This window comes from Microtus oregoni, unplaced genomic scaffold, assembly GCF_018167655.1.
Source record: "Microtus oregoni isolate MIOR12 unplaced genomic scaffold, Mior012 000077F_ref0000221, whole genome shotgun sequence".
NCBI classification, from domain to species: Eukaryota; Metazoa; Chordata; class Mammalia; order Rodentia; family Cricetidae; genus Microtus; species Microtus oregoni.
Window position 1 is genome coordinate 2188004 of NW_024544029.1, and position 24426 is coordinate 2212429.

Consider the following 24426-nt stretch of genomic DNA (forward strand, 5'->3'; position numbering starts at 1 on the left):
TATTTTTTTCTAGATAGACTTTGCTGACCATAAAGTTATGTTAGTCTATTGCATCTTGTGTGCATAAGAGAATACTTGAGTTTGTATTGATTAGCACTGATATGCTTTTATAGTTTGCTTACTATTTGTTTAAAAATTATTTAGAAAATGTTTTTTATTTAATGACCTGGAGTAGTTTTGAAAGAAGGAGTAAATAAGTAAATTAGAAAGAACCAGTCGCAGGAGCTGGTGTTATACTGCTAAGAGTGCATTTTTATTGTTTCTGTGGCTGCTAAGTAGAGAAATAATTTACATATGTCATGGAACTGACTTTGAAAATGATTCATAATATTCTGCCTCCATAGCCACTATGTGTAACTTGAATAGTTCAGCATATTTACCTGATTTCTTTTCAGTGTTCCAGAAGTCTGTTACTACAAGTGCCACCCTTACCACTTCAGTCAAACTATACTGTCTTGTGATTTCTTACCCCTGTTTTCCCTTCCCCTTGGGTTTTAAATGTATTGTTAGACTTTTTTTAAAAGTCTTTTGGTTTTTTTTTTAAAAAAAATGTAAGTAAATTTTATCTTTTGCAATAATTGAGAAATTAATCATACCTTTATGAAGCTTATGATGGGTGCATTTTACTATAGAGTTATATTTCATGTACTTTTGTCAAAATCCCACCTAGAACCTTCAGCCTCTAAAGAAGACCCTTTTCTAAAACCGCCTGTACGTACCTTACCACCTCCTGTCTGCTTCTCTACTCATGAGGCTGCTACTTGCAGCTAATTTCAGCATTGCTTCAGAGCATCAATCTCAGGTTGTCTCTCTGCTACACCTCCCCCTCCGTTCTGTTTCCTTATTTTCTTCCCCTTACTTCTTCCTCCCCTTTTCTTCCTCCCAGTTACTTTGATTTGCTCTTCCCACTCCCATCTTTATCCTCTTTGCTCTTCTCCTCTCCTTCCCTTCACAGGCCCACTAGTCCTCTTTTGTTTCTCTTACGTGTTCCTTTATCCTGGCTGCCGCCTATCTACTTAATGTCTGTCTCCAGGTATTTATTCTACTACTACTATTTGGGCACCATCTCAAAAAATCCTAACTTTTCTTCTTTTTCTAAAAACCACCACCAACAAAAACCATCTTGAAGATTTATCACTTTACTTGGGTCCTCACTCCTGCCTGCTGGACTCCTCTTGCACAGCCTTCTATCTAGTATAATGAAAAAGTAGAAACTCAACTTACGATTCTTTAAATTGTTCTTACTATTTCAAAATAATTCAAAACTCTTCTTTGTTTCTAGTCTTAGAAGAAATATCTTCTTTACATGTGTCTGTTCTTTTCTTGATAAAGAAAATTCTGAGTAAAACATTTTCTATAAAAATTCGTAGTTAATAGCAATAATTGTCAGCATTTGTTGTAGACACATTAACTATTTTTCTTTGCATATATCTACTTATTACATTATAAAAATTAAAATACTGTATTTTCTAACTTTTATTATCCTACACATTCGTATCATTAAGTATTCTTTACAGCATCATTTTTATGGGCTCCATAGATCTATCATCCATAAAATTTAATATATTGGTTCTCTATTAGGCAGCTAGTCTGGTTTTAATCCTTAAAAATGATAATGGAATTTGGGAATACATCTTTGATTATACTATGCAATACATTTTCTTTCTTTTTTTTTTTTTGTCTTGTGGCATTTTGTTGCTTTTTGCCTAAAAAGTTTGAAACTTCTAGTGAGATAGTGAGATAAATCTTTCTTTGTTGATTGTCTACATGCTGAGAAAATTATTCCTTATTCCTTACTATTGTGTTAAGTGTAGTACACATTTATACATGTAACTATTGTATATATTAATTTAAATATTCTTCAGTTAAAAATTACTTTTACCAGTATAGTATAATATAAAAATGATTTCTTCCAAATGATTATCTTAGTATGAATGATTGAAATGCTATATCTCACATATATTTGAAATATTTCATTTTTATACTAGACATCTGATTTGTTATGTACTATTCTAGGGGTTCACCTTTTCCTGTTTCAACTATTGTAACTTTAAATCAGTTTATCACTTTTATTTATTTAAGTTTTTTGAGACAGGGTTTCTCTGTGTAGCCCTGGCTATTCAGATAACTCACTCTATAGACCAGGCTGGCGTTAAACTCCGAGAGATCCGCCTGCCATTGCCTCCCAAGAGCTGGGATTAAAGTCATGTACCACCATGCCTTATTATTTAATTTTAGTTAGCCCCTGTTTTGGCTAGTTTTATGTCAGCTTGACACATGTTAAAGTCATCTGAGAGGAGGGAGCCTTAGTTGAGAAATTGTCTCTATAAGAACTGTCTGTAAGCAGGCAAACTTGTAGAGCATTTTCTTAATTAGTAAATGATAGGGGAAAGCCCAGTTTGTGGACACCTGGGCTGGTGTTCCTGGGTTCTATTAGAAAGCAGGCTGAGCAAGCCATGAGGATCAAGGCAGTAAGCAACACCCCTCTTATTCTTTGCATTTTGACCAATTATAGAGCTTTTAGTTGCCTATGTGTGTTGCAAAAAGAAGCTTCTTTCTGGGTGAGAACTGCTTTTGCCTGTGGATAAAAGAATAAATATTTAGAATGTATTTAGTAGCTATAGTGATTTAGGAAAATAGCAGTGTTAAGTTCTCCTAGGGTCTATGACCTCTCCAGTCGTTCTTAGCTGGCTAGGTTTGCAGTACCACTCATAAATTTCTTTTGAAGTGTAGTTAGACAGCTGCTTTTTACCCCAGGATGTAAGTGGCACTGTTGTATCATTAGGGTGTTTTGTCAAGCCCATCATCATTGTGGTTTGCACTCATGCCTTACAGCTGGATAGGACTATTGATTACTTTTTTCCCTTGTCAGCTTTCATGGCACCTTCTGAGGAAAGCTAACCCTGGGGGAGAAGGCTTCCATGTTAGTACCAGTTCAATTCCTCCAAGAACTGTTTCTGAACTGTGCTATTTTATCTTCAGTAATCGAGTGTTTTTATGACACACAGAGAAATATACCACAATTAGAGAGCTTCTGGTTACCTCCAAGGTATGTATGCCACTACTGTATCCTTAAGGATATCCTGCCATGCTGATCATTGTTGTAGTTGATGTACATCGTAGCTAGGTATGACTGTTGGCTGCTTCCTTCCCTTGGAAGCCTGCCATGGTATCTTCTGGTTCTATGAAAGGTAGACCACAGAAAAGAGGCTTTTGGGTTAGATCTGGCCTGTGTACAAAGTACATTATGTCTTCAGCAGTAGGGAATTACTTACCTTCAGCCTCTGGGACGCAAGCAAGGGAAACAGCAATAGGCTATAATGTTTTGGAAATCTCATGTGACCAACAGCTAGATAGGGGATTTCAAATACCTGGTGTTAAGGTTTTTGTTAAATAGTTTATGATTTATGGGGGATGGACATTGGCAGCTCAGGTAGGAAAAGTTCATTTAAACTGTATATCTATATGCATACACAAAGACATAGTTTTAGGTAAGCAGATAATAGGATTCTTTATGACTTTTCCAGACATTCTTGCAGTTATTTTATCCTTCAACTTCCTTCTCCTTCTGTATTGACCTCCCCAAACTCAAATTATTCTCTCCCATTTTCCTATTTCCCTCTTCAAATTCCTTGTACACTGCTGTTCCCCTCTCTACTCTCTTCCCTAGGTCCCTTTATACTTTAGTTTTTGTGGTTATTCCAAGTTGCATATTCACCTGAGCATTTGAAACTGGAAACCAAAATTGAGAGGGTACGTGCGACATTTGTCTTACTGGATTTGGACTTCCTGACTCAATAGGATCCTTTTTACTTCTACCCGCTTATCTCCAAAATTTGTGGTTTTATTTTTCTTTCTGAGTAGTATCCTATAGCATATATGTACCACATTTTCATTATCCATTAGTCTCTTGAACGGTGTTTATGTTGTTTTTATTTCCTGTATTGTAAATGAACATGGATGAGCAAGTAACTGGAGTGTGATGTCAAGTCCTTTGAGCATGTGCCAAGGAATGGTATAGCTGGGTCATATGGTAGATTTATTTTTAGCTATTTGAGATTTTTTTTTTCTACACTTGTTTTCAGAAGGACTAGACCAGTCTGTACTCCCACCCACAGTGAATGGGGGTCCCCCTTTCACTTTCCCCACGTCCTTTCCAGCATGTTTAGTTGTTTTCTTATCTTTGCCATTCTGACTGATGTAAGATTAAATCTCAAAATTGTTTTGATTTGTTTCTGTCGTTGCTAGGGGTTTATGAATACTTTTAAAGATATTTCTTAGCCATTTGTTGTTGTTATTTTTTGAGAACTCTCTATTCAGATCCCAGGCCCTTTTTTTTCCCAAACACGTCTTTTATGTTTTGATTCTTTATTTTTTGAGTTCTTACATGTTCTAAATATTAATCCTTTGTCAGATGTATAGCTAGCAAAGATTCTCTTCCATTGTGTAACCTTCATCTTAACACAATTGCTTGTTTCTTTAGTTCTGCAGAACTTTTTAGTTTTATAAAGTCCTACATGTCAATTATTGGCCTCAATTCTTGAACAAAGGAGTTTCTAATTAGAAGGTCCTTTCCTTCACCTATGTTTTATAGAGCATTGCCTTTGGGTTTTTCTAGAAGTTTCAGTGCTTCACATTTAGGTCTTTGATTCATCTGGGGTTAGTTTTTGTGCAAGACATTAGATATGAATCTAATTTCGTTCTTCTATGTGTAGACATCCAGTTTTGCTGGCACTTCTGGCTTTTGCTGAAGATGCTTTCTTTTCTCCAGTGTATGTTTTTGACATCTTTGTCAATACCGGATGGTTATAATTGCATGTATTCATGTTTGGGTCTTCTGTTTTGTACCATTAATCTGAATGTCTCTTTTTGTGTCAGTACCATATTGATTTTATTACTGTGCCTCTATAATGTATTTTGAAGAATGAAATGACCAGTCCCCTCAGCATTGTTCCTTTTGCCTGGGTTTGCTTTGACTATTCAGGGTCTTTTGTGGTTCAATGTGAATTTTAGTATAGTTTTTTTCCTTTCCTATTTCTATGGAAAATGAGATGGGGATTTGATTCAATTGCATTAAATCTTTATGTGGCTTTTGGTCAGATGGTCATCTGATAATATTCTCCCAGTCCATGAACTTGAGATATTTTATCATTTCTAGTGTTTCTATCTCTTTCTTCAGAAATATGTCATTTTCATTGTAGAGGGCTGGATCCTATTATGAAACAAACATGCAGACAACTTTCATAGCTCATCAGTACCTGGAAGGGATACAAATTGCCATTTCATGTGGTTTATTTAACCTAGTTTCTCTTGTACTCCCCACTATACCATTCTCTCAAAAAGTGTTTTGTAAGAATAATCTGTGAATCCTTTAAATTTCTTTTTTTTTTTTTTTTAGGATTTAAAGGGGTTTTTATTTTGGGGGGTAAAACTCACAAAACACCAACCGTCAGGAAAGGAGCCTAGTCGCTGGAGCAGGAGCCGGAACCAAGCACCGGAACCAAGAGCTCCTTTAAATTTCTATAAATAGTACCCAAGTTTCTGAAGGCTTCTAATAAATAATTGATTCTGGAAACTACTTTACTTTTTTTCTTAGAAGTTTATTTATTTTAGGCTCAGAAGTAGAGATAGCTGTGAGTCCTGCTATCTTTTCCTGCCATGTTTCAGAAGGCTTCATGTGAAAATACTTCTCTTCCATCACACAGATTGACTGACTGAAAGATTAATCATGAATTGTATTACTTTCTGTGCTTTTGTGCATGGAATAGGATTGCAACATAATTAAAACTTTGTTGACAGAGGATTCTGTCCCTCCTGGTCCCACAGCTGTTCAGTCCCCAAGAAACATACAGAGGTCTACATTAATTTTAGAATGGTTGGCCTATTAGCTCAGCCTTCTTATTAACTCTTATAACTTGCATTAACCCATAATTCTTGTCTGTGTTAGCCACATGGCTTGGTACCTTTTATCAGTGAGGCATTCTCATCTTGCTTCCTCTGTGTCTGGGTGACGACTGCAGATTAAGCTTTTCTTCTTCCCAGAATTCTCCTGTTTTGGTCACCCTGCTTCTATTTCCTGCCTGGCTATTGGCCAATCAGCATTTTGTTAAACCAGTAGAAGTGACAAATCTTTACAGGGTACAAGACCATTGTCCCACAGCAAAAGTTATTTTAGTTTTTCCAGTGTTTAAGAAAGAAAATATCCAAATTGCATTATGGTTACAAAATAAGATATATGATGTTAAATTTAATTTTATTTTCTATGTGATTTGATATTTGATTAGTCAAGTCTTCTGAAACCCTGTCCAGCTTTTCTAATTAATTTATTAGATATGACTAGAAGACTAGTACCTTTTTCTACATTCTTTATAATGTTAGTTGGTGCTGTTTTAAACAAGCAGTTGTCTCTATTGTGTTGATCATAATATGTGCTTTCTTAGCATGCTGAGGATGGAAACTGATTCTGACCTGTGCTAGGCAAGTCCTCTACCACTGAGCTAAAGCCTCGGCACTCACAAATAAAGGCTTAAATTGAAAAGTACCATTGAATTCTATATTAATTTGATACCTTGTTGTTTTTGTTGGTGTGTGTCTTTTAAAACCTCAAAGTCTGCTCCCAGTTTCACACCGCCTCCACAATTCCTAATCCTTCACAAACCAGGGACCAGATATTCAAGCATGTGCCTATGGGGGATATTCTCATTCAGGCCACCATATTTCTAGCTCACTTGACTCATGGCCACATCAATACAAAATGCAGCAACTTCAAAAAATCACTATAGTTTTTCAGTCTCTACACTGTTTAAAACTCAAAATTTTAAAGCCTCTATTGAGACTCAGGGCAATCTCTCAGTTCTAAACTCTTGTAAACTCAAAAAGCAAATCACATACTTCAACATACAGTGGCACAGAATATACATTCTCCACTCCAAAAGGGAGGAATATGGGCTTAATAAGAGAATACTGAAGCAAAGCAAGGCCAAAACCAAGCAGAACAAACCAAATACTACAGCTCCATGTCTAATGTCAGGGGGCTTAAATGACTTGTTGCTTGCAGCCTACTTCTCTCAGTCTGATTCTGTCCCATCTGCAGCTCTCCTAGGCAAACATTCTTTATCATCTTGAGGTCTCTAGCACTATCTAAACTTCATTTTCAAAGTTTCATGTAATGATACTCCCCTGACATATGCCTAACCTTAGTGGCTCACTATTAATGTGGAGGGAGAGTCCACAACCCTTTACTCATGTATCTTTCCTGACTCTAAAGTGAGAAATGAATGCGAATACTGCCAAGTTTGGCTCCCCACTTAATATGAAGCCTGGCTTCCCCTCCTTGAATCACAGTTGCAGCACATTTTCTTTGTTGTTGCTTTTTAGGAGCAGCAAATTCTTGAGCGCCCCCCCCCCTTTTTTTTTCCTCAAGTTGGAAGCTGACTTGGTGGTGTCTTGGGCTAGGGCCATCTTCTCTTTATTTCAATTGAGACCAGGCCTCTCCTTAATTTCATGATGCTTGTTCTCTCTTCAAACTTTTTCCCCCCTATAGGGTAATATATTTGAATACTTAGTCCCCAGTTGGTGTAACTGTTTGGAAGGTTTAGAAAAGTAGGGCCTCATTGGAGGAGGTGTGTCATCAGGTGTGGAGCTAGAGATTTCAAAAGCCCATACCATTCCTAGTTAGCCCCCACCCCCCGCCTTGTGCATAAGGATGCAAGCTCTCAGTAACTGCTCTAGCACAATGCCTGCCTGCTGCCATGTTCCCCACCATGATAGTCCTGAACTCACCCTTTGAAGCTGGAAGCACCAATAAACTCTTACTTTTCAAAGTTGTCTTGGTCATTGTATAAAGATACAATTTTCACATCACTAGAAAAATAACTGAGACATCTACTTGCTCTTTTTTATTGAATATCTGCTTAAGAGTGATTACTACTAACCATACCATAGTGTCAATATATGCTTGCCTTGAATTTTCTGTCAAAGAAATCAGCCCATTATTTTTCCAATTTAATCTCTGGCAAATTCTTAGGACAAGGGCAATAAAGCAGCCATATTCTTTGCCAGACTATCACAAGAAAGGTCTGTAGCCCAGTTGTTAATACTGTTCCCCTCTGAAACATACTGAGTCAGGCCTCCATAGTCCACACTGCTCTCAGCACTGCTGTCTTCCAAACTTGTACTAGGATGTCCCACTAAGCTCTGCTTACAGCATTCACCCACTTTTCTAGTCCAAAGTCTCAAAGTTTTCCACATTGCTCCAAAAACCACATGGTCATTTTCAAGCTACCATGCTCGTTATACTTCACACCTTCCTTCAGGTCATGAAAGTGTGTGGTGTAAAGAGCCACCTGTAGGAAATTAGTGTCAAGTCAAGGAATAGATGTCAGCGATCTGAACTTGGTTCTGTTTGCCTGATCAGTTATTGTCATCTGGATTCTGTAAGTTTTGAGGTGAATATATACTATACCAAGCAGATTACTGTAAGAGCTCAAAATATACTTGCTTGATCAATATGAACTGTTCAAGTTATGTCACTGAGAACAAGAAGAGAATGTTCCATCCTGCATTTGTAGTTTAATGAGTGGACATGTTGATCTGTTGAATAGACTTATTGTCATATTGGGAAATGCAGAGAATTTAGCAGAATGGGGACAGTAAAGTACTTGTTATACAAGTAGGTGGACTTGAGTTGGAATTGCCAGCATCCACATAAAAAAATCTTAGCTTAGTGACCTATACCTGTAATCCCAGATCCGAGTAGGCAGAGACCAGAGGAACCCTATTGCTGACTGGGTAGCTAATCTTTTAGTGAGGTCCATGTTCACTAAGAGACCCTGTCTCTAAAAAATGAGGTAGATAGCAACAGAGGAAAACAACTGATACTGACCTATGACACACACATACACGTGTGCGCACATATTCATCATGTGGACACTCAAGAAATACATATGCACTTCGAATTCACATACAAACTGAAAATATGATTGATGATTTGGCTATTGAAATAAAACTGTGGGAGGAAGAGGTAGGGAGATATCTGAGTTCGAGGCCAGCCTGATCTACAGAGAAAGTTCTAACACAGCCAGGAATACACAGAGAAACCTTGTCTTAAAAAACAAAACCCAAACAAAAAATAAAAAAAGGAAGGAGAGCTGTGTTTATGTTTCTACTATGTTCTCTCGTTTGTTAAGTATCTTTCATTTCCTAGAAGTAAACTCACAGTGTCTTAGTCAGGGTTTCTATTGCTGTGAAGAAATACCATGACCGCGACAACTCTTGTAATGGAACGCATTTAATTGGGCCTGACCTACAATTTCAGGGGTTTAGTCTATTATCATCATTCTGGGGTGCATGAAGGCACACAGGCAGACTTAGTGCTGGAGAAGGGGTGAGAGTTCTACATCTTGATCCGCAGGTAGCAGGAAGAGTCTGCGTACCACTAGGCCTGGTTTGAGAGTCTGAGACCCCAAAGCCTGTCTGACCCCAGTGACATATTTCCTCCTACAAAGCCCCATCTACTCCAGCTAGGCCATACCTCCTAATAGTACAACTCCTTGTGAGCATATAGGGGTGATTTTCTTTCAACCCACAATACATAGATAGAAAAAGAAATTAAACCAAACTTTAAATGACATGACTTCATTATTTGTGGCAGAAATGGTTTCCTTGTGCTTAGCATATTTTCCTTATCCACCCACTGTTGTTGGGCACTAGGCTAGCTTCATAACATCTGTTGTAACAAACTGATGTGCAGGTAGCTCTGTGTATGTCTATGTGGACTCTCTTGCTATAGATATGAAAGTCTTGCCAACTTCTGCTGTCTTGCTTTTGTGTGTGTGTGTGTGTGTGTGTGTGTGTGTGTGTGTGTGTGAGAGAGAGAGAGAGAGAGAGAGAGAGACCATGCATGTACATTTGGTAGTGTGCTCAATTGCTCTCTCATTAAAAATCCATATTTTGTGGTTTGGGTTTTGAGCCCCGAGTGGTATGCAGCTAAGGAAACACTCTACCACTGAGCTATATCTCCAACCCTCCACCTTATTTTGTTGAAACAGGGTCACTTAGTGCACTTGGAGCTCATTCATTTGTCTAGATCACTTGTTAACAAGCGCTAGGGATTCTTTTTCCATGGTACTAGGAACCTAATCTCTGGTGCTCATACTTCTATAGCAGGTATATACCAGCTGGAGCTGTCGCTCCTGTTGTAGTGTCTCACAGTTTTTCTTCAGTGTTTTGAAGGTTTATTGTATAAATCTTTTGCTTTCTTGCTAAGGTTTGCTCCAAACCTTATTTTAGTTTTATTTATTTAATTTTACTTACTTACTTACTTACACAATTAGAAGATCAATTCTGACTTATTTTTTTCTCAGCAGATGTAACTATTTGGTATATAGGAAAGCTCTTCTTTGTTTCCCTTTTATTTCCTGCTTTTGTCTTTTTTAAAAAAATAATTTATTTAACTTTATTTCATGTGCATTGGTGTGAAGGTGTCAGATCTCCTGGGACTGGAGTCACAGACAGTTGTGAGCTGCCATGTGGATGCTGGAATTTGAACCTGGATCCTCTAAAAGAGGAGCCAGTGCTCTTAACCTCTGAGCCATCTCTCCAGCCCTGCTTTTGTCTTTTTGATCAAAGTTAAACTGTAATTACTATATTGTATACAGGTGGGAAAAGTAACCCTTGTCTTGTTTCTGATTTTAATAGAAATGCCATAAAGTTCTCCTGTTAGTATGATACTGACTTGAGGATTTTAGTTTATTGCCATTAGGATATTGAAATATGCTCCTTCTATCCCTAGTTTCTGTCTGGCTTTTGTCAAGAAGGAGTGATAAATTTTGTCAAAAGGCTTTCCTGAATCTTCTGAGATGATTTTTGTCTTTCTTGTCTTTGAGTCATTTTATTTGATCATTACATTTATTGCTGTACGTATGTTGAAACATACCTCCATTTTCATAATGAGGCCAACTTGATCATGTGTTCTTGAGTTAAGATTTGCAAGCTTTTATTGAGAAATTTTACATCTATGTTCATCAGATTTTGTATGTTCACCAGAGTTTCATCTGTATGTGTCTTTATCTTGTTTTGGTATTTGGGGAAAACTAACTTCTGTTGACAGAGGTTTGTGTTCCACCTGGTCCCCTGTCTCCTTTGGCAGCTACATGGCATCTCTCTAACTCTGCCTTCTTTTCTCCTCTATCTCTTTGGAATTCTCACCTTGCTTCTTTATTAACAAATGGTAATAAAACATATTCACAGCATACTAAGAGGAATCCCACACCAAACTTCAAAAAGGCTTGACAGCATCCTGGTTTTGTCTTGTTTTTTTAATGTTTTATAAGTAGTTGGTGTTTTCACTGGGCGATGGTGGTGCATGCCTTTAATCCCAGCACTCGGGAGGCAGAGGCAGGTGGATCTCTATGAGTTCGAGGCCAGCCTGTTCTACAAGAGCTAGTTCCAGGACAGGCTCCAAAGCTACAGAGAAACCCTGTCTCAAAAACAAACAAAAACAAAAAAAATTAAAAAGCAAAACAAAACAAAAAACCAGTTGTTTTTCTCTTTAAAGGTCTTGTAGACTTCAACAGTGAATACATCTGGACATGGCTTTTTAATGTTTATTTCTTACTGCTTCAGAATTATGGCTTGCTATAGGTCTGTTTAAAATGCTTATTGTTTCTTGAGTTGACTTTGTTTGATAGGGCATATGTGTCTATAAATTGATCTGTTTCTTTTAAATTTTCTAGATTTTTGTATTATGAATTTTTAAGTATATGTAATACTGGATATATGTCTTTACGTCTCTAACATTAAATCAGTCTTTGTTTTGGGTAATTTAGCAAATGGTTTGTTTGTTAATCTTATTTATCTTTTCAATGACTTCATTAATTCTTTTAATTTTTTCATTTGTATTTTATTAATTTCTACCCTGTTCTTATTTTATTTTCCTTCAGTTTATTGGTTTTGAGTTTGGCTTGTTGATTTTCCAAGGCCTTTAGGTACATCACTATTGGACTTCTCTTTTCATTTCAATGTGAACACCTGTTGTTTGTAAGTCTGATCCCTCAACTTCGTTATTGGCATTCAGAGTTGTGTTGAATGGGTTTCTGTAATATGGTGGTTATTACTTTAGCTTCACAGATTTGCCACTTAGAGAGATGTATTCATTCCTGTCATTATTGTTAATTTTATAGTACTTTTTGTTTTCCTGTTTCATGTTTGCTTTAGCATCATTTATTCTTTCCTATAGCCTCATAGATGTATTTATCTTTCTTTCCATGATAAAGGATTCCTTCAGTTGTCTTCTGTAGAACTGCCATAGAGACCCTACATACTTTTTTTTTCTTTTAATCTTGTCTTTATTGTGGAAACTTCACTCTCTTTTTCTTGTGAGATAAAGTTTTGTTGGGTATAATAGTCTGGGTTGTAATTACTGTCTTTGGAGCTTGTAAAGCCTAATTCCAAGCCTTCCTGGTATTTTTGTTATTGTTATTTTAGTTTTGCCTCCACATTTGTGTGTGTGTGTGTGTGTGTGTGGTTTTTTTTTAATTATGTATACAGTGTTATGTCTGCCTTCAGGCCAGAAGATATGGTTGCTGGGAATTGAAAACAGAACCTCTGGAAGAACTGCCAGTGCTCTTAACCTCTGAGCCATCTCTCCAGTGCCACATTCATGATTTAATAAAGACTTTTATATTTTGAGAGATCAGATCCCCAATAAGGCTGTTCACAAAAGTAATCCATAGTATCAAGTTTTTAAAATATATATTAAGACTATTATAGAATTTCCTAGAAAATGTATTTGTTAGGTAAACAGCTATTGAAATCTTGTATGAATGAAGACAAGCTCCTTCCACAACAGGCAAATAACTTTGGATATAGTTGTTAAAAACTGTCTATCTTTGCATTGGTAGGTATCAAAATAAAAGCAAAAATTATAGGGTGTAAGAAGATTTTTCATCAGGACCGTCTGCTCCCCAATAATGGCACAGAGACTTCTTATTAATTTGAAAATTTGGCCAATAGCTTAGGCTTGTTTCTGACTAGCTCTTATAACTCAAATAAACCCATTTCTATTAATTTACTTGCTGCCTAGTGGCTTTATTACCTTATCTCTGTAATGCTCATCCTGCTTGCTCTGGTGTCCCTGGTTTCTCTGTTTCTTCCCCCCAGTGGTCTCTGTGCCTGAAAATTCTGCCTGACTCTTCAGCGTTTTATTAAACCAATCAGAGTGATACATTTTCACAATATACAAAAAGAGAAAATAAAACCAAAGACAGGGTAATTATGAATCAACTCACACAGGCAAGACAAGAGGAGGAGTAACAGGGAAAAATGCTAATACTGCTGATGGGTATGTTCACTCTGTTTCAAACATTCCAGGAGAACCTGTTTGTGGTGTTTTTGTTTTATCTGGGTTTGTTTCTTCTTAATAGCCCGAAGGTCATGACCTTTAAACTTTCTAGACATAGAAGATTCCTATTGTCCACTCTAAATATTTCCTGGTACACGCTAACATTTATTGGGTATCACAACACACAAGTGGAAGATGGCATGCTGGATTATGTTCTGTCATAATAATCTCACTGAAAATTATAGTCTCGAGTAAATGAGCTGAGTAGAGGTGACAGAAAGGTATTGTAACACTGGCCTGCCCACCCATCTTCGCTGTAGATCCTTTCACAGCTACTTTACCTCAGCAAGGTTAATATCTAAAATTTAGTCCGAAATCGTCCTTAGCAGCCCAAACATTTCTTTTGTTACCCTACTCCATAGTTTTATGTCTAAATTTATGCATATTCTTTCTATGGTAACTTGGTTAACAACAAGAAGAATCAGCTTGATGTATGTGGGACTGTCTATTCTCAGTCATTCTCTCATTCTTTTAGACTGTAAACTACTGCCTGGGACATCTCCAGGATCAAACTGAAGACGTTCTACCTGTGCAGTAGAGATGTGTTGGGCTCATTAGTTTTCAAAGTTCTGACCTATTTGAGCTTAAATGGAGAACTTGGGATGGGTGAAAGGAGATAATTTAATTCCTTATTTTTCAGGCAATAAATTGGTATTATTTTTGCAGTTATTTTAAATTTTTTTCATTGTGATGCAGATTATATCAAGGAAGACAAGTTCCTTGAAATAAAACGCCACTGCTTGCTAAGGGCTCACACTTTATTATGTATTGCTTCCACCTGTTTGTACAGTTTCAGAAGTGTGGCTTGATTACATGGGAAATGACTTTTCTTTTTCAAATGTTGACTGATAGCTTGTAACTTTTCAAAACTTTTGACTGTTGTAAGATGTCAGTCATTTGAGTATGACGGGGTTTCAGTGGTAGAGCGTCTTTCTATCCCATCCTGGAAGCCCTACCCCCTAACTTTCAGAGAGACCTAGAAGGGGAAAATAAACTAGTGACAGTTTTCCATGTAGTTTTTAAAGTTTTTTTTAAAAGATTGATTTATTTTATGTTATGTGTGTATGTGTTATCTGTATACATTTTTATGCACCATATATGTGCCTACAGATGGCTGTGAACGATTGCAAATAAAAGAAATAAAATAATTCATACATACATAATTATAGCATGATTTGTTGACAGCAACTGTAAAACAAAATAGCCTATATGTGTCACTGGAGAACTGAATTGCTATCAATTGAGTAAATTGGTGCATTGCTGTTACATGTTGATAAATAAAAGTATCACAAATATTTTGAAATATGGAGTGAGCCTGTGGTAGACTTCAAGACCAGGGAATCATCTTTTTACTTATGTTTACAGTGACTATATAGCTTTTAAAAAATAAGGGGGAAAAAAAGCTTCACTTTGAATCAAGAATATAGGCCAGATCCAAGTACCTAAAATACTTTTCCAGTTACATCATTTCCCCCTGAAATGTTGGTAAAGGAACGGTGAGTTGAAAAATCTGACGACTCAATCCCAAATACAAAAATTAATTTGTAAAATAATCAAAATCAGTCTTCCATAGTTATTAAAAGGAGTCCATTATATCATTGCAGAAAATAGAACTCAATAGAGTTATCTCTATATAGGACAACAAGTGTCGAATTTCTTTCATTTGGCCATTGGAAATATTACAGGCTTTCTTGGTATGAGTATAGCTACTGCTACTACAGTAAAAACCCCATTGTTACCATATGAATCTACCTTTATTATTGCTTCTTAGTGGTGACCTAACAGCCTTTTACAGTATAGTTAAAATATACACCATTTTATGCTCAGCACAGCTTCTTCAGTTAGCTTCCAGTATTATCTGAAGCTTCAGACCTGGTCACTGAAACTTAAATCAGCTGAATTACCTTTTTTTTTTTTTTTTTTTTTGTCAGAAGTGGTGTACCTGAGGCTTAACATGTCTGTGTCTGTTAACTCCTAGAGCTTGTCTTTCAATTAGTCCGACATTAATTTTCCTGTCTTTGAGGGGTACTGGGAGTGGGGGGAAGAAAGGAATTATTTGGCTTACACTTCCTTACCACTGTTCATCAGTGAAAGGAGCTCAGAAACCCAGTCAGGGCAGGAGCTGATGCAGAGGGCATGAAGGGGTACTGTTTAATGGTATGCTCCTCATGAATTGCTCAGCCTGCTTTCTTATAGAAGCCAGGACCGCCTGCCCAGGACCACCTGCCCAGGAGTGGTTCCACCCACAATTGGCTGAATCCTCGCCCGTCAGTCAGAACTACAGCCTGATCTTATGGACTCATTTGAGTTTCCCTCATCTCGGATGACTTGAGCTTGTGTCAAGTTGACATATAACTAGCCGCACATTAGTTCTCCAGCCAACCTCTTTCACTGTCTTTGCTCATGGTGGCCTTGCTCATAGTTGCCTTAAAATCTGAGAGCAGCTGTTGGAGTTAATATAACTTGATTAAAAACAGTGCATAAGGGGTACTGCTATTTACCGACAGATAGTTGTATTTTGCTAAAATAACTTTATGGAATTGTAAAATCTTTTCTGTAAAGAGAAACACTATTTTAACTTGCTTTGAGTTTATAGCAGTATTCCTGATGAGCCGAGGTCACCGTTATGATTGTGAATGGTACTTAGATTCTTTGGTATCCAAAAAAGACATGTGTGGTAAAAGTTTAAAAATAACGCATATACATATTTAAACATTTTTTTGCTCTGCTGTTTTTCTCTTTCAGTTATCTAGAAAAGTACGAGAAAGTTCATCATTTTGGGGAAGATGATGATGAGGTACCACCAGGCAATCCAAAGCCACAGCTTCCTATTGGTGCAATCCCATCTTCCTACAATTACCAGCAACACAGTGTGTCAGGTAAATATCATTTAAAATTAGCTGGGCATTCAGAGTTTTGAATTGGGAAATAGACATCATCCAATGTCTCCAGACTTTGCACATGCACACGCTTAAGGCATTAGAGAGATGGAACTTCCACAGTTTGGCTTTACTTGGTATTTGAGTCCCTTTGCTTCATAGATTTTATGAAGTTTTAGAGTATCTTCAAGTAAAATTTCTTATTGAATGTAAACAGTTATCCTTATTAGCTAATCATTAGTTTATCTTGAATAGCCACTAAAATGAGAAGAGAAAGATTCATTTAAAATTAGAGATACTCTAGGTGGTGGTAACACATTCCTTTAATCCCAGAATTCTCTGGAAGCAGAGTCACGTGGATCTCTGACTTCAGGTACAACCAGGAAACACAGAGAAACCCTGTCTCAGAAAACAACAACAAAAAAGCTATCTGAGAGCTAACTGTAAACTGAGTTAAGATAAACCTGGGCTCAGAGGGATGGAGGGAAGTATCAGGTGTTAGGGAAGCCAGGAACCTTTCTATGAAGTCCTGCTACAATTCCTACAGCTAATGTTGGGTATGCTAGAATGTCAGGAATGTTCTGAATTATTCTATAATTTCTTAATGCAATACTAAAGAATTTTTTCATTCAAGTGGCATCATTATAAATAAATTCCTTAGCTACAAAGAGTTGAACTGGATTAGGAAATAATTATCTTGATAGTCTAATAAAGGGATTGGAATAGAACTGATTGAGGTTCTAGTTTTCTGTTCTGTGAAGATGAGCTGGGGACACATGGATCAATGTCTTTAGCATTTGGCCTACACAAAGCAAGAGATACTTATTAAGATAGTGGTCTTTACAAAAAATGCGGTTTTATGCACTTACTGTGTCAGTCGTTGGTACTAGTGCCAATCTCTAATGGGTAGCCCTTTGATTTAATTTGGCTCATTTTGCAGTTACAGTTCTTACATTTTATTTTTACTTCTATTTCCAAAGTTTCTTTCATGTCAGATGTATTACCTCAGTTTCATCCCCAATGGGTAATAACTAGAGAAATAGAGTCCCTTCTTAATATCTCAGATTTCCCTTGGAAGAGGCTTCATCATGTGCCTGTTTAAAAAACCGAGATGAGGGAGGAACAGTGAATGTTTCCGCTTTCTGGCCTGATGAACTACAAGCTGTAAGCTGAAATAAACCCTTTCCTCCCCAGATCACTTTTGGTCAGTAGTTGATCATAGTAACAGGAAGCAAACTAAGACTACCTCTGTTTGTTGCTTTTTTTTTTTTTTTTTTTTTTTTTTTTTTGGAGACAGGCTGCAGCTGTGCTTGACTTGAAATTGTGATCCTCTTCCCTCAGTGTTAGGTTATAGCAGTGTGTCACCCTACCCTCCTTGGTTATATTATATTCCCTACATCTGTCTGATTAACATGGATTAGCTTTGTTTTACTAAAACACTTCACCTTTAAGGAGTGAAGTATTCTTTGGCATCTTTGGAAGCCTGTGCTGAAACTGTAGTGGAGCTAGATGTGCTCAGAAGCCTGCAGCAGAAGTAGCTAAGCTACATATTATAGAAATGGAAGGCTCAGCTGGGCGGTTGTGGCACATGCCTTTAGTCCCAGAACTCAGGAGGAAGAGGCAGGTGAATGGATTTCTGTGAGTTTGAGGCCAACCTGGTCTACAGAGCCAGTTCAAGGACAGGCTCCAAACCTACATATAAACCCTGTCTCAGGAACCCTCCCCCCACCAAAAAAAAGGAAGAAAGAAAAAAAGAAATGGAAGGCTCATCAACTAATATAATGTTTCTTGTAACTTGTCTTTCTCTGTCCTGCCTGTCAGCTCCCAAATAACCACACTGAGACTTCTTATTAATTATGAAAGCTCTGCCTTAGCTTAGGCTTATTTCTGACTAGCTTTTATAACTTAAATTAACCCTTTTGTTTGTTATTGTTTTCCTATGTTCTTCCACACACTCCTAACCTCTTTTCCATTATGCCCATCTGGTTATTCCAAGTCAGCTGGCAACCCCACCTTTCTTCTTTCTATGCTCTCTGTCCAGAAGTTCCACTTATACCCCTTGACTAGCTGGTGGCCATTTAGCTTTTTATTAAACAAATAACAATGATGTATCTTCACACAGTGCAAAGGAATATTTCACAAAAGTATCTGCTTTGTTTTAATGGAAATCTGGACAGTTGTATCTTAGATGTAACATTTTTGACAAAATCTACACAAGGGATTCTTAGAGAGGAAGGAACTGAAAAGAGATGTTGTTTCCGAATAATGTTTAGGAATTTTGCAAGTCTTTCTATTTTTATCAAAAGAGATATTGCAACTTCATGATAGTATTATATAAATGTTTATGATTATCATCGGTATGAAAGCCCTACACTGATGAGTCGTTCTAAGTTGTCAGTAGAAAAGCTGAGTAAACTCCAGTATGTATTTGTTTTAGCGTGCGCGTGTGTGTGTGTGTGTGTGTGTGTGTGTGTGTGTGAAAAATACGTTCCAAAATGGAATTACCTAGTGATTGATTAAGACCTTGAAAATTTTTATTTAGGGCTGAGGCCTAAATCAAGTACTCAAGGACAAAGTATTTGCTCGGCACAGGAGAAGGCCTTTATCCCTTTTCCAGTATCCATAAATAATCCCAGATGTGGTAGCAAACACCAGACTCCAGCAGGTGAAGTCAGGATGATTCTGAGTTGGAAGATTGTCTGTGCTACATAACAAGGCCTTAACTTAAACATAAAATCAGGGAGTAGGAAGATGACTTCGTGGTTAAAGTGCTTGCCATGAATGCCAGAGTTTGGATCCTCATACAAATGCAAGGCAGTCCCCCTGTAATTCTAGCCTCAGAAGATGAAGATGGGCTCTCTAGCTGTGTAGACAAACCCTGAGTTTGATTGAAAGGCTTTGTGGATGACTAAGGTAGAACAATGGAGGGTGATTCCTAACCTCAGCCTTAGGCCTCCACCTGCCACGTGCATACCCATACACGTAACTGTCATACAGTAAGGGAACAGGTGTCTGAATTTCTGGAGGGTATTGCCTCTTTTCTTTAAACTATAAAAAATGTTGAGAAGTTTCTGTTTTGAACATTTGGATTATTTAACACGGATATCAATATTTTTGCTTGAATTATGCATAGATTTTTTTTTTTTTTTAACGGTTTATGTGGGTGAAGGTTGCTAAGGAGCAAACCAGGCAGGACTTTGTGTTGAACAAGTGTTCAATGACTGCACACCCAGCTGCTTTCTAACTTTAATAAGTGTGAAAATGTTCAGAAGACAACTCATTAAAATTAATAGAACTCTACTGTTTTAGAGCTAGTCAGTGTTACATTGATTGTTGATTAAATGTTCTATAATCTAACAGACATTTGGACTGCAATTACAGTGTCTGCCAACATTAATAGAAAGAATATCCCACAAAATCCCTGCAAGAGTCATAAACAGCCTGTTAGGTGGAGTCCTCTCTTTTCTAAATTGACAGGAAAGAATTGGTTGCCTTAAATTTAATTTGTTGACAGTAATGCACTTCAGTAAACTTTAAATCACGATTCTTAAAAATAAATTGCCAATCTCATTTTGAAATAACATAGCTTGCTTGGCAAGGAAAAGGAAGACCTTAAGACCTGTGAAGTGTTGTTTTGTTAGTGAGACTACATTTTAGTAGTTGTTCAGGTTGGCTTGAAACACATGGACTGAAATAGTCCTTCTGTGCCCAGGGTTCCAGGTACTTGGTCTTCTGTATTTGAGAGGGGGTTGCCGTGGCAGATGTGGGGGTTAGGTGATATTCTCTCTATCGTGTGCAATCCAGTAACCAAAACTCAAGTCATCAGGCTTGGCAACAAGAACCTTTATCTGCTGAGCCATCTTGCTAAGTCCCCATCTGGATCTAATGTCCTGTATTTTATCGTGCATTCTCCTTAGGAATCTTTACCAAACGTAGTATGATTAAAAAGATAGTTCGTATTTGTTTGTTCCATGCTTATCAAAGTTACTGGTAAGATGTAAAGATTCTTATTTTTCAGCAACAAAGGAATTCCAGAATTATATTAACTCAAAGAAGTGTGGCAGGTGTTTTGAGTGTGAGTTCCAGGTTTATTTACTCTCAGGAGGTTTGGGTGACGGCACCTGTAAAATTAACTTTCCTGCCGGGCCGTGGTGGCGCACGCCTTTAATCCCAGCACTCGGGAGGCAGAGGCAGGCGGATCTCTGTGAGTTCGAGACCAGCCTGGTCTACAAGAGCTAGTTCCAGGACAGGCTCCAAAACCACAGAGAAACCCTGTCTCGAAAAACCAAAAAAAAAAAAAATTAACTTTCCTTCTCATCAGTTACTGTTGCAATATACAAACATCTAAATCTGCTCCTGCATCCCTAGATATTTGTCCACTTTTTAAGATATTTGCGCAATTTCATTTGTCAATATAAAAAATAAGCTTGTGTGTGGTGTAGCCCCGAGGTAGGCACTGGTGATTCCCTCAGTCATTCTTCACCTTGATTTTTGAGACAAGATTTCAAACATAGTGAGCAAGACTAACTGGCTAGCAAACTCCGTGGACCTTGTTGTCTCTGCCTTCACGGTGCTAGGATTACAGTCATATGACACCATGGCTGTTTTATTTTGATGCTGGGGATTTGAAATTAGGTCCTCCTGTTTGTATCACAAACACTGACCAGCTGAGCCATGCCCTAGGAGCTCTACTTTTTATTATTGTTCAGTGTTAAACACTTCAAAGAATCTGTGTCTTAGTCATTTGTCAACTCTGTTATGCACCTCACCAATATTAGTGATGTTCCTAAAATATTTTAGAATTGAAGAGTTACCTGTTCAGATGCTGCTGTTGAGCCACATATGGTACTAAAAGTGTAATTCTAACATTGGAGAGCGTGAAGCAGGAGCAATGTGAATTCAGAGCCAATCGGGGCAACACATTAAGACCACATCTCATACCCACCCCTCAGATTTTTATTTATATTTTATAGAAAGGTTTTAGAGTTCATTGTTATTATTATTTTACACTTTTAAGAATCCAAGTCATTCTGAAGTATTCTGAAAGGTTTGATCTGGAGATATTCCAACTCTTATTTTTTTAAACTAGTTTCAGCTCTATTTGAAAAATTGTCTTAGGGTATTTGTCTCAGGTAATGGCTGCCAAGGCCCACACATACTGTGATTGTGTGCTTTCTATTTGCCCTGTATGCCTGTCTTCTAACCCTCAAAGTTTTGTTAAATGAATGTTTTAAAATCAGTTCTTGCACAAAAAATTGACGTTTTTCTTGAATTATTTCTTTTAAGTTATAAAAACATGAAACATAAAAGTAAAACTTTATAAATTAAATTTAATCACAATTAAAACTTCGCTTTGAAACAACAAGAACACAAGCCAGCTAGGCAGTGGTGGCGCACACCTTTATTCTTAGCACTCAGAAAGCAAAGACAGGGGATCTCTGTGAGTTCAAGGCCAGCCTGATCTACAGAACGAGTTCCAGGACCACCAGGGAAGCACAAAAAGAACACAAGCCATTCACTGACTGGGAAATTTTGGGGAAAATATTGAATAAATGGTTATTATTGAAGATATTTAATACTGATGATCGGTGCTAGTAAGGATGTGAACAAAAGAAATTTTAGTGCACTGCCGATGGGAGTGCAAAATGCTGCAGCCACTGTGGCTTTGTAGATTTTAGAAAGTTAAGCACTCGATTTGGGTGTGGCCCAACACTTTCACTTCTGGACATCTAGACAACAAAAATGGGTGGGTCCCCAAGTCCTCCATGAGGTATCTATAACAGCAATGTTTGGAGGTGGGAATCCCAAACTAGAAACAGTGAAATTCCCCCCAAAAGTTCTTCATGGGGATGTCTAGGCAACAAAAATGGGTGGGTCCCCAAAGTCCTTCACGGGGAGTTTATGACAGCCATGTTTGTAAGTCGATATCCCAAACTAGAAACAGTAGAAATTTCCCCCAAAGTTTTTCTCAGGAATATAACAACCATGTTTGTAGGTGGGTATTTCAAATTAGAATAGAAATAGAAATTCCCTTGATTTGGTGTATGATGAACTATCTCTAGATTATCGATTCACATATCAATATGAATCCCAAAAGTATTTTGTTAAATGAAAGAAAATAAACACAAAGACCTATGTGTTATGTAATTCCACCTATCTGATATTTCAAAATAAAGCAGAACCAAGGGACAAGAAATAAGATCATTGACTTAATAGTGATGGGGTAAGATAGCAGAACTGTTGTGTCTATGGTTGTGGTTAGAAAACTGTATTTTTTAAAAATTTTAGGATTCTAATGCTAAACACTATTGCTTTTACTGTTGTCTCAGTAAATCCAATGAAATAATCATTTGCTATTTCTTCATCAGTGATGTCCAAGAAGGTAAGTGTATTTTTGCATTTCAATATATAAAAATGTAATTTTAAACAATTAGCCTGAAAAGTCAAGGAAATTGCACAGTTTTAGTAAGCTTATAGTCTATTCTGAAGAAAGAGCTGGGTCTGCTGTGTGTTTAGAAGAGAATAGAACAGCTACAAGTATCCTGTCCATGGTTAACTTATAGGTTTTTTTCTTTTTTATTAGATTATCTACGTCAAAGTTATGGGTTATCTATGGATTTTAACTCGCCAAATGATTATAATAAACTGGTGCTTTCACTGTTATCTGGACTCCCAAATGAGGTGGACTTTGCTATTAACGTGTGTACTCTGCTGTCAAATGAGAGCAAGCACGCCATGCAGCTTGAGAAGGACCCCAAAATCATCACCTTATTGCTCGCTAACGCTGGGGTGTTTGATGACAGTAAGTTCCAGCAAACGTCAGGTGCAGTGCTAGATAAGCATTATAGCTTTCTCATAGTTTCTAAAAACCACCAGTAAAACACGTTTGCTCTGTGTGTGTGTGTGTGTGTGTGTGTGTGTGTGTGAGAGAGAGAGAGAGAGAGAGAGAGAGAGAGAGAGAGAGAGAGAATTCACATAGTGTTTTAGAAATTTGTGGGTTTTTATTGTTATGTAGCAAATTATTTGGAAATGAATTCATTTTAGTGCATTTTGCTTTGCATCAATTTGCAAACTTCACAAACTATTGAATTTGGGATTATCTAGCTAAGACTGTTGGGACTTTGCGATAGACTTATTTTATATGAAGAAAACTAAAAATAGTATAAACATGCATAAAAATTAGCTTCTTCCGCTGCCTGAACTATTTTTAATTATATGAGGAAGAGGAAGGAACAAAGATTGTTAATTTTTTTGTAATTTTAAGTATCTGAATTAGGTAGATTTCCATCCCATTTTCATGGGTTTTTTTTTTTTTTTGTGATATTTTCTTTTATTCTTTCAAATACAATTCGGCACTTAAAATAGAATGGAATTTGAAGGTGTTTATCCCTTTTTTGAAACTGTAAAACAAAAACTTTGTAAAGAACATTTTTTTCACATCAGAATATTAGTGAAGACTTAAAATCTGGCCATTGAATGGAATATGTGTAAATAGTGACTTAAAATGCATAGGATAGAAGTAACGTGGCTAGTTTTGATGAATGAAGACATGGCATTCTCATGTCTGGCATATCTTCTCACATTCTGTAAGCACATTGTACTTGTAGTTCTGTGATCTGGAATGTTAATTTTAACAAACACTATTGTCTCAACAGCTAAGACAGTGCTTTTAACAGGGCGTGGTGTCATTCCTGAGGAGGCAGACAGGTGGCCCTTTCAGTTTAAGTCCAGAGGACTGCAGAGTTAGACCTTGTCCCCAAAAGTTGTTTGAGATTTAAAAAAAAAAAAAAAAAGCACTAACAAATACAGAGGCTTCAGGGCTTGGGAAATGGCTCAGTGAGCAAGTTACTTGCCAAACCTGGGGCCTGAGCTGGTGTTCCCGGGCCCTCGATAAAGCTGGTGTGTGGCAGTACACATCTGCAACAGTCCTCCTGTGGCAGGGACAGAAGACTCCGAGTCTTGGTGTCATACATGACTGCGAGACCCTGTTCAAAGAAAGTGGGAGGGGAGAATGACACAGTGTGGAACACACACAGCACAGTAGCATTTATTCATTTATCTATTTATTTGTTGAATGCAATTATAGAGAATTTTCCTTACAGGGATTTTTTTTTTTTAATTAGAATTGTTTACAACGAATGTCTT

At 37.2% G+C, this 24426-nt stretch overlaps 1 protein-coding gene across 1 annotated transcript in view; it reads left to right on the forward strand.

The window, feature by feature from the left end:
• The window catches only part of Arid2 (AT-rich interaction domain 2), a 131194-nt gene that overhangs the window by 50187 nt on the left and 56581 nt on the right, over positions 1–24426 (forward strand). Inside the window, exons 4-5 of the mRNA XM_041642560.1 lie at positions 16148–16281; positions 22865–23083. Of these exons, the coding sequence (XP_041498494.1) occupies positions 16148–16281; positions 22865–23083 (353 nt within the window). The remainder of the gene's footprint in view (positions 1–16147; positions 16282–22864; positions 23084–24426) is intronic.